The 9,818-nt window shown below is 44.9% G+C and overlaps 1 protein-coding gene across 2 annotated transcripts; it reads right to left on the bottom strand.

Moving 5' to 3' along the window:
• Positions 1-661: 661 nt before the first annotated feature.
• On the bottom strand, positions 662-9,368 carry wfs1b (Wolfram syndrome 1b (wolframin)). Of its 2 annotated transcripts, none has more exons than XM_076739708.1 (10): positions 9,190-9,368; positions 7,686-8,072; positions 5,924-6,000; positions 5,557-5,701; positions 5,259-5,432; positions 5,022-5,102; positions 4,656-4,813; positions 4,302-4,538; positions 4,045-4,163; positions 662-3,710 (listed from the first exon to the last, which is right to left on the bottom strand). In XM_076739708.1, the coding sequence occupies exons 2-10, from the start codon at positions 8,068-8,070 to the stop codon at positions 2,162-2,164; spliced, it is 2,925 nt and encodes a 974-aa protein (XP_076595823.1). In that variant the 5' UTR covers positions 8,071-8,072; positions 9,190-9,368; the 3' UTR covers positions 662-2,161. The 2 variants fall into 2 exon arrangements, with proteins under 2 accessions (XP_076595823.1, XP_076595824.1); XM_076739709.1 differs by having other exon boundaries at positions 815-3,710; positions 5,924-5,997; positions 9,190-9,330.
• Positions 9,369-9,818: the final 450 nt, after the last annotated feature.

The raw sequence follows: 9,818 nt of genomic DNA, 5'->3' as shown, positions 1-9,818 counted from the left end.
TGTTTCTTTTGTTGATATTTCATCGCTCCTGATCGGTGTTTTCATGTTTTGGATTTCACGGATGCGTTTGATGAGCATCAGTTTTTTCTGTTCTCTCCTGTCTAAAGTCCGTCCGACACAATTTGACACAATCTTTCCTCGTATCTGAACACTGATCACATCCACAGACTTCATTCACAGTAGACGTTTTGACATAAACGTGCAATAATTTGTGAAACATCGACATTTCATTACCTTTGAGTGAATAATGGTCAACTTAACAGTGAAGGAGCGATATTATCATCCATTTGGAGATGCGTTTGTGTCCACCTGACAAATAACTCCAATATTTACTCTCTTCTAGCTCTGCTTTTGGTCTCCACCAGCTCTTGAGGAAATGATGCTGCTCTTTAGCTGCAGAATGCTGTCTGTGTGCCCCGTGTGGTGCGTTCAATGGGTTTTTAGAGCGCTGAGACTGAACCAACCATGAGCTGAAACTCACCATTGTCCTATTGTTGTTGTTGTTTTCATAGAAATCTTGATTATAGCTGCCTTCACTATGTTTGGGAACAATTAGCACTATACATGCCTTTATAAGAGCAGGCTTTTTGACTTATCATAGTGGGAAAAGCACGTGTTACTATTGCTAATGATGGCTCTGTTGTATTCAAGTGTCTCATTAACCATGTGACAGTCAACCATTGATTTTATTTTTTTACACTGATGATAAAGTCAGGACTGACAGCACGCTTCAAACCTTAAAATGTTGTCTTTAAAATGAATATAATGCAAATAATGTGAAATAAAAACAGCAACAAGCAAGTGTTTTCATTATGTTTATGGGTCACAGTGTAGAAAACAGTAGTGACGTCCTAACTTCAAACACTCAGGGACTGCAAATATTCAATATATTAAATCTCTGCACAGCAGAGACGGAGACCAACAGTGGGGGAGAAAGAGAAGAGTGGGAGGAGGAGAAGCAGAGATGGGAGGGCAGAGATGAACTTGGATAATTGCATGAGATAATATTCCTTTGCATCTGTATGAAACATTAGAATTAGGATTGGGCCTATGTCTTATAAGGCACATGAAAATATATAATTTCCAACTCCAACCATTTCAAAAAAACATACTATACATACACTGTATAATCATCGACTGTACAAAAGAAGAGGACGCAGTCACTGTTTTAAAGTTCTGAGTTTGGCTTTAGTTGCAACAATTTGTCAATCACAGGGTGGCCTCTTCTGTAAGCACACCCGGTTTTATTATTTATTTCACCCTAAATTGGACCATAATTTACCAAATGAACATGATGCTGGATTGAAGAAGACTTGAAACTAGCGATTGAGATCATAAACTCATTTTGAAAATGTTCACTGAGGTAATAAATCAAGTGAGAAGTCGGGTCATTTTCTCATAGACTTCTACACAATCACACTTCTTTTTTGCAGTCAGTGGAATCGCCCCCTGCTGGCCATTACAAAGAATGCAGGTTCAAGGCACTTCTCAGACAGGGAGGCTCCATCCTCCTCTTTATCACAGTCTATGTGTATAATGTTAAATGATTAAAGCTTAACAGCAAAGGGAACTCTTATAAAGTTATCATCAGTATTACAACCTCAAAAAAACAATACAATAATTGTTTAATTTGTAGGCCACAGACACGACAAGGTTCAACAGTTCAAGAAGGAAACCGTCAGATGTAAATACTGATGATTTTGGCCACAAATATTTGATAACCACACCTAAAAATGTGTGTATCACACAGTGTTTTTACAACAAATGAAGAAAATCAATATGACTTCATTAACAGACTGGAGCTTAAACTGGATGAAATGCACAGCTGACCACAGCGAAGAAGGAGGTTTACATCACGTTTTTCATTGTTTAGTGTTAGGCAGTAAATCACTTATTCTAAAAACCTTGTCATCATAATGTCATTATATTATGTATTCTCACACATTTTGGCTCAAAAGCTATAAGACTGCAAACACACAATCACTCATTTTCAGCCTTTCTACAAGACTGATACCACAGACATCTGAATATCTGCCAGTACTGCAATGAGATTCTATGAAGAACAGCGTCGTACAACCAATAATGTTCTCCACCTGAATATAATATTATCATTATCATACATCTTATTTCTCCCAGAGGTGTGTTCGCCAGATCCCCCTCTCTACTCCCCCTCCTGTGCCACAGTCTGTGTTTCCGTCTCTGCCTCCCAGTGCTGCTCTAGCTGAGCAGTCAGGAAGGGGTTGAAGAAGAAGTCAAACCCAAACTGCAGGGCGTACTGAGCCGTGCGCCTCCAGTCGTGTTCAATCTTGTACTGCCTGCGGCTGGTCGTGTGGGCATCGGTGCACGACATGCAGTGAATGGCTTTCAGTTCAAACACGGGCCATTTGGAGCCTAGACGACCCTCCAGTATGGTACTAAACTCCACCAGGCTTCCTGTCTTTAAGTGTAAAAGCACAGATTTGAACTCATTGCTGGCCCGCAGAACTATGTCCTTCGTCGCGTCTTCGTCCTCTACGATCGTCCCGTTCTTGGTCTTCCTCTCCAGCGGCATGCCCATTGTCACTTCAAATTTGTAGCGGTCAAAGCGTTTGATGTGGCATTCGTGCTTGGCCAGTCTTTTAAGTTTACAGAGGGGATCTTCTGGAGGAGGAGCCGGGGCAGGCAGGGGCTGGGGCTCCGCTGTGACGTTTTTCACCTCCTCACACAAAGGATACGGCTCCCCGTACAGGCACCGCATCCAGTTCCCCACAAATACAGGCAGCAGGTTGATAACCGAATGGGGCCCGTTCTCAATGTCGGTGACGCGGACGTACTTGAAGCGTCCGGTCCAGGTGACACGATGCCCTTCGAGATGAGAGCAGAGAATCTGAGTTTGGGCCATGTTGGACTCTTTCCAGGCCAGAGGGCCACAGAGGTTGCTGTACTCAGGCCAGGTCAGGGTGGAGTTATACACCTTCATGCCTTCAGACCTGTAGACGTACATCCAGCAGAAGAGCACCACCGCACTGAGCCACACCAGGATGAGCTTGACGATGCTGCTCCGCGACAAAGAGCGAAAAACGGCAATGGGGTTGAGGCTGAAGCGGGTCCAAAGCCTCAACACTACTGGCACGAAGCAAACTGTCAGAGTGACCACCATCTTGGTCAGCTCCAGGGCGAGAAACCACTGCAGGAGCTGGATGATGAGCATTGCGGCCACGGCCAGTGAGAGTACAGGAAGTGCGAAGAGGAAGAGGAAGTAGCCAACGCAGGTGCGGATGAGTCCTATCGCAGAGGCGTTATTAAGGAGCACCAAGGTGAGCTCACACCAGGTGAAGCAAACCAGGTAGGGCACCAGGCACAGGTAGGTGCCCTTGAAGCCTCTCAGCTGGGCCATACGGAAGAGGAGATAGAAAAGGTGTCCATACAGCAGCCATGGCATCCCCAGGTTCAACGCCACCATTTCCCCAAGAGGAACAGTGGCGATCGTCATCCCAAAGACCCTGAGGAACCATAAGGAGTCCGGCAGGAGGCTGGTGAGGGAACACGCTCCAGAGAGCACCTCCGTGAGGAGGGCTTTACGAGCGAAGAGCTGAGCAGAGGCATGGAGGCTGAGGAAGGCAGTGACGGTGAAGAAGAGAGCGACAGCAGCCAACTCGGAGCAGGGGATCCAGGATTTATCAGCAACAGGGAAGGAGAACACCACGAAGACCACAGAGAGCAGGAAGTACCTGAGAACACACAGGGTGCAGAAGCATTTTTAGCTCATTTTGTGTGTATTTTATGTGTATTTGTCCTTTTGATCACATTCACTCTCTTGGATTTTACTGCTTAAATCTTTCTTATATGTATGTATACAATCTGTTTAATTACTGTTAAATAAAAAACGTATTGTTCTCTTAGTTACAGGAACAGCAACTGAACCACGCAAACACTGCACCATTACATCTACATAACAATGCTAATGTTAATCAAGCAAAACCTGAACAAAACCAAACTTTGCATTTGCAAACAAAACAGAGTAAACAGTCGAAGTCGTCCACGTGGAAACAGAAATGGTCTTACAGATAAGGCTCCAAGTGTGTCCATCCAAAGTTGGTCTCAGCCTGTTCCAGATCTAGACCAGGTTCAAAGTGAGTCAGCAGGTCTGTGAGAGCCCGGAAATTTTCCCATGCTTTTGAATTCTGTAGGAAAAGATGCATATTCATATTCAGTTTACTTGTCCCAACTCAAAAAAGTACACAAATATAAAGCAAGTCCTCTTCCACAGGTTCAATATCGGCAAAATCAACAATACTGAGTAATATCTAGTCATCAATAACCTGAAAAACTCGCAGTGTGCAGATGACCATGGAGAAGAATGAGAGGTAGAAAACCAGCAGGGGGATGAGGAAGATGAAGAACTCGATTGTGAGGTTGGAGATGATGAAGAAGAAGATTAGAGCGTTGACGTGGTGCGTGGGGATCAGGGCGCTGAGCCACTGCATGCCAGCCCGTGACGCCCAGTCGATGAGGTGCTCCTTGATCTCCAGCAGAGCGTACAGAGGGAACTTCAGCAGCTGAAGCACAAGAGAGGAGCAGAGCAGCGTCAGTGCATCGCCAAAATGTGAAAAAATGTTCATTTAATGGACCGGCAGACACCAGTCACACCCTGACAAAGTCTGAGGGCTTCCTACCTTCTGGTGTAAAGGCAGTTCATCTGGATTCTTCACTACGACATCGTCATCGTCGTCATCGTCGCCTCCTGCTGCGGCCATGACAGGTGAAGGAGCAACACCCTGAGCGAACTTCTTCGTCATCTCAACAAAGTCATCAAGACCCACGTGGGAGCTGGCTACAAGGACGCACACACAAGGCACATGTTGTTCGCTGACTACAAGATGAATAACATTTATTCTACCAAGGCCAAATGGCCAATCTCAAAATGTTAATAAAAGTGGAAAATGATCTGTGTATCCGCCCTGTGATTCACACCCAAACTTGAACTTTCACCAACTTTAATGAAAATCCAGCGAGTAGTTTTTCCTTCAAACCACACATACCCTCACTGGTGACCATGGACTCCAGGACTCTCCTCTGTTTCTTGGCTGAGCGGTTTAATGGGCCCGGGGAGACTGGTTTATCTGCAAATACAAAGGAAAGTAGTCTGTATTTCTTTGCCTCTTCATGATTTGCAACATGGTGAATACAGTACTACTACGACTATAAATGTGTTTCCATAAGCAACACAAAACTGTGTAACGTCACTGTGTGAAATAAAAATATATCCACTCCCGTACCCGGATCTGAGTGGACGTGTTCAACATTCTCTAGCATCTCGGAAACAGCCACCGACTTCTTCCTCTCTGGGTTTAACTTCCAGTACATGAGCAGAGCTGCTTTCCTGACTCCTCGCTCAAAGCGCGTCTCTGTGCACAACTTCTTCACCTCCTCAAAGTTCTCCAGAGTGATGCCTGAAAAAACAAGATTAATGTGCACGCTGATGATGAACTAACTAATCCCAGCATCAAACCAATGATTTTCATCCTACTTTGCCACCAGCCACAGATTGAGGGTGGCACTGGGAGATTTCGCTACCTTTCCTGGAGGCTAAGCACTGTTGCAGCAGTCGGACGGCGTCCTTGCGGCCTTGTTTGGCAGCCTGGATGAGCCAAGTGACCGCTGTACAGTTATTCAGCTCCTCGTCTCTTTCTTCTGCCACTGCCAGGAAGTAACGCCCCATCTGGAGACGCGCACGCGCACACACGTGCACGCAAGCACACACACAGACACACCCTTAGACTCGCAAAGTAAGCACTGCTGTGACTTAGTTGACTCATGAACTGTCCTTCCCATCAATATGTCACTCTAAAGTAACATTTATCATTACCTGGCCAATCTGCTCTGCGCTCACCATCTGCTCATTAAAGTCAACAGTATTCACAATGTGTTCAGTCTCACTGACCTTGGTCTGTGCTTTAGCATCTCCTGACTTTGCTCTCTCCTCCAGATCCTCGAAACTGACCTCCTCCTCTGGTTCTTCTGAAGGAAACAGAAAGTGACTGACGAAACACTGCAGCAGATATCTCATAAGAGGGTATTACTATGATACATACACAATATATTACACATTTTAAATAAAACAGGATCCAACAAAATGCCTTCTTGCATAAAATGTGTTAATGATTTAGTGACAGTTAATTCAAAAATGATTTGCTCCTGTGGGACAACAAAGATGTGAACTGAATGTGAAAACGTTCCACTTGATGTCCTTGAAGTCAACCCTGATTCTGGTACCAATGAATGAATTACCTGTTCACCTGTGGAATGCTCCAAAAACACCTGTTTGGAGCATTCCACAGGTAAACAGGTTCATGGGTGTGAAAGAGGCATCCTGGAAAGACATGATTGTATGAAGGATGTTACTACATGGGCTCAGGAACACTTTGGAAAACTGTTGTCAGTGAACAGAGTGTGTTTGTAAATGATTGCATTTGATTATGTTTTACATGGTACGCCAACTTTCTTGAAAGCAAGGTTGTAGAGAACACACACACACACACACACACACACACACACACACACACACACACACAGCTGCCTAATCTTGGCACAGTGCAGTGACAACATAGCATCTTTATTTATGGTGCATTGAACCTGCTGACTAAGTTGTTTCCATTTCAAGTTCGTGTCTACGACGGACAAGATGTGAACGTGGAAATAATCACACTGTAGAAATACGACAGCCTGAAGAGAAAAACACAAAATAAACACAATGCTTTTTTCTTCAGGTGGGTATTTAAAGTGTAATCACCATTGGTTTTAAAATACTCTGCACACACGGTCCAGATAAAGAGAGGCTCGTGGCTGACGTTCCAGCCGGTGACATGATAGATCCCAGAGTGTGAGCGTGAGTCAGATCCTTCCAGAAACAGATTCTGTCCTGATAAGAACGTCCCTCTGAACCCTGCTGGTTTAATTATCATCTTCTTTTGGCTGATGAGTTCTGCTACTCTCAAATCCCGGTGCGTCACTCAAGCTAGAGCTCACGTGGAAAATGAGTCGACTTCTTCTGAAGTCAGGCGTCACATTTGTTGCATTCAAAACAAATGACAGGAAATCTTTCGAATGGTGTACACTTGGAAAAAGACGGAGGTGGCAAGAAATGCAGAAATGCTTTCCAAGATTCAAAACGCCCACAGGCTGGAAGTGATACTGGCGTGTGAAGCGGGGGTCTGTCTGTGCCTGCCTGTCTCTGGGAAGAGAAAGAAAACGCGATGGGATCTGGCAACTTCCATCAGATGCTCGTCAGTCCTCCGGGGACGCTGCTCATACTCCGATCCTCCGCCTGAGCCCTAAAATAACTGTTTGCTTTGCACAGTCAACAACAGCTGCTCGCTCCCCTGATGCAACACACTTGCTTACACAGTGATGCAATGTTATTGCAATGCCATTTTTCGTTTCATTTATTATGATTTGTCCAAATCTAGACAGCTACGCACATGGCACAGGTGTCCTTTTACAGGGCAGGACAGGCTTTTCTCTTCAAGTCAGCAGACAGGGAGAGGCTGCTTTACATATTGTGGTACACGTCTATGGTTGTCATGAAGAAACTGCAGCACACAGTAAACTGGGGGAGTTGGCAGGTGGAGGACAGTGAAATCATGCAGTAAAGATTTAGTGATTAAAAGCATAATATGTCAAAAGGTTCAGACTTTGATTCTCACCTGGTTCAGGTGTGGGAGGAGGCTGTGGAGCAGCTCCAGCAGCTGTGGAACTAGCTGGAGGATTCCCTGTTGAGGCTGCATTAAGCTGCGATCTGCCCACCTGAGAGGGGCTCCTGATGGGCTGGCGGAGAGGGGAGGCGGGCGGCGTGGACAGGGAGGAGGAGCGGGAGGACAGACCGGGAGAAGTGAGTGGGGAGGCAGTGGAGGGAGAAGATGAGGGCGTGGTTGGACGTGTTGGCATTGTGAGTTTAGGCCTAGGGAGGTCTGAGGTCGGTGTGGTTGTGGTAGAGGATGAGCTGGAAGAGGAAGGGCCCGGCCGCTGGGTGGAGGGAGACAAGGGGCTGGGTTTTGGGGTGGCAGGGCTGCCGGTCAGTGACGGCTCCATGGCTGAAAATGGCAACAACAACAAATCAGCGACAGGAAAACTCTCTCACACACGTGTTCAAGTCAAAACAGCAGACGGGAAGAAGGTATGAAGGAGAAGGAAGTGGCAGTGGAGTAACAGCTGCTGCGAACGGACACTTTCTCTTCTCACTTCCACTCACTCAGCTATCACTGAGTCTGCAGCACACAAGAAAACAACTGAATGTTAGAAAACTGTGGAAAATGTGAATGTGTTCCCCAAAGTCCAAAATGACGTCCTCAAATGTCTTGTTTCACCCAAAACCCAAACTTATTCAGTTTACTGTTGCAACCCAGCAAATATTCACATTTAAGAATCAGTTATGAGAAAATTTTGACTTCTTTTTTCCTTTTACAATAAAAGTACTCAAAACCTCAAATGATCAAAATAGCTAGCTATTGATTTGACAGTTGACAGCTAATTGATTAGATGTTGCAGCTCTCGTGACATGTCTAATTTCAGCTGTGACAGTGCTGTCAGACACCTGTGGCTCTCAAACATTATGCCATCAAGACCTGAGTGCCAGCAGATTTTCACCCCAACCCTCCAACAACTGACAGCAGATGGGTCCTTAAAGACTGGAGCAGCGCTTGTTCAATTTTAATTTTAAATCAAGGGTTAATAACCCTACTGACAATCCGTGTTGGGTTTGGGTTTGGTTTGGTTCAGCTGTGGAGTGAAACCTTTTGTTTTCCGTGATAGCGAACCTGTCATGTGGTCTGCGGTCTATTTTAGACATCATCAAGTGAGCTCTGGGCAGCTTTACAGAGAGGGAGCCATCCTTCAAGTGCCCTGACTGGAAACGTGATGTGTCCTGTCGCAATTTAGGGAATCCCCCCCTTGACCAGCAAGGAGAAGATCCAATGACACAGAGATAACCGGTGAAGTGTGTCCACAAATAATCCTAGTAGTGATCCTAACTTAGCCACCGTTTATTCACGTTTCCCACAATTGCTATACAGTGCACATACAGTGCCACAGTTTGTATGCAACCGACATGTAACTGATAGTGACAGATGTGGCAGGTAGCGAAAATAACCGGTGGTTTTGTTGCTAATGCTAACCTGATCAACAAACATGTCCGCACTGTTGTCTGCTCACCTTTTACCACGAACGCGCCAATTATTTAAAATCCTCCGAGTGAAAAGGCCCAGAGAAAAGTCTCAGTTTCTTTGTTATTCAGTGTCCCGAGTCATTCTTCCCTGTCGCTTTTCTATCGTCTGCTTCTCCGCCGGACCTGTGTGGTCAAACTCCAGACACAGCTGCTCCACTTCACGTCCACGCCCACTTAATATTTTCCCTGTTTTGATTGGATGAAGATGAAGCTTTGCCTTCCTTAGACGTGATTTGATAGGCTGCAAAGGGAGGAAGTTCAAATAATATCTCTCAGTCAAGAAGAATCAAATATCGATAAGTTGCTCACTTCTTAGGGTGGTATCAGGGAGAGTTATTACAGTTCATTGACTATATAACACCCGTTTCAATGCGTTAAATTCTATAATAATTTTCTACAAAAGAGGATGGGGCTTGTTTAAAGGTTCGCTTTGTTTTTTTTTATTGATCATTATTCGATTTCTTTTTCTGTTCGCATCAATGTAATAAAATATTTCTACCAGGAGATGGCAGTACATGACATTTCGTTTTCATTTGCAACGATAGATTTAAAAAACAAACAAAAATACCCACGATTAACATTTTCACACCATATTTCACAATCTTTAATAATTATA

Source organism: Chaetodon auriga, chromosome 9 (assembly GCF_051107435.1).
Source record: "Chaetodon auriga isolate fChaAug3 chromosome 9, fChaAug3.hap1, whole genome shotgun sequence".
Lineage (NCBI taxonomy): Eukaryota > Metazoa > Chordata > Actinopteri > Chaetodontiformes > Chaetodontidae > Chaetodon > Chaetodon auriga.
This window is presented reverse-complemented; position numbering and strand designations above follow the sequence as displayed.

Excerpts from the sequence above, each read along its gene's own strand:
- wfs1b (XM_076739708.1), bottom strand. The coding sequence starts at position 8,070 with ATGGAGCCGTCACTGACCGGCAGCCCTGCCACCCCAAAACCCAGCCCC. Across the intron at positions 6,001-7,685 it reads TCCTCCCACACCTGAACCAG|AAGAACCAGAGGAGGAGGTC; the intron begins GTGAGAATCAAA and ends TGTTTCCTTCAG. Across the intron at positions 5,103-5,258 it reads ACACGTCCACTCAGATCCGG|ATAAACCAGTCTCCCCGGGC; the intron begins GTACGGGAGTGG and ends TTGTATTTGCAG.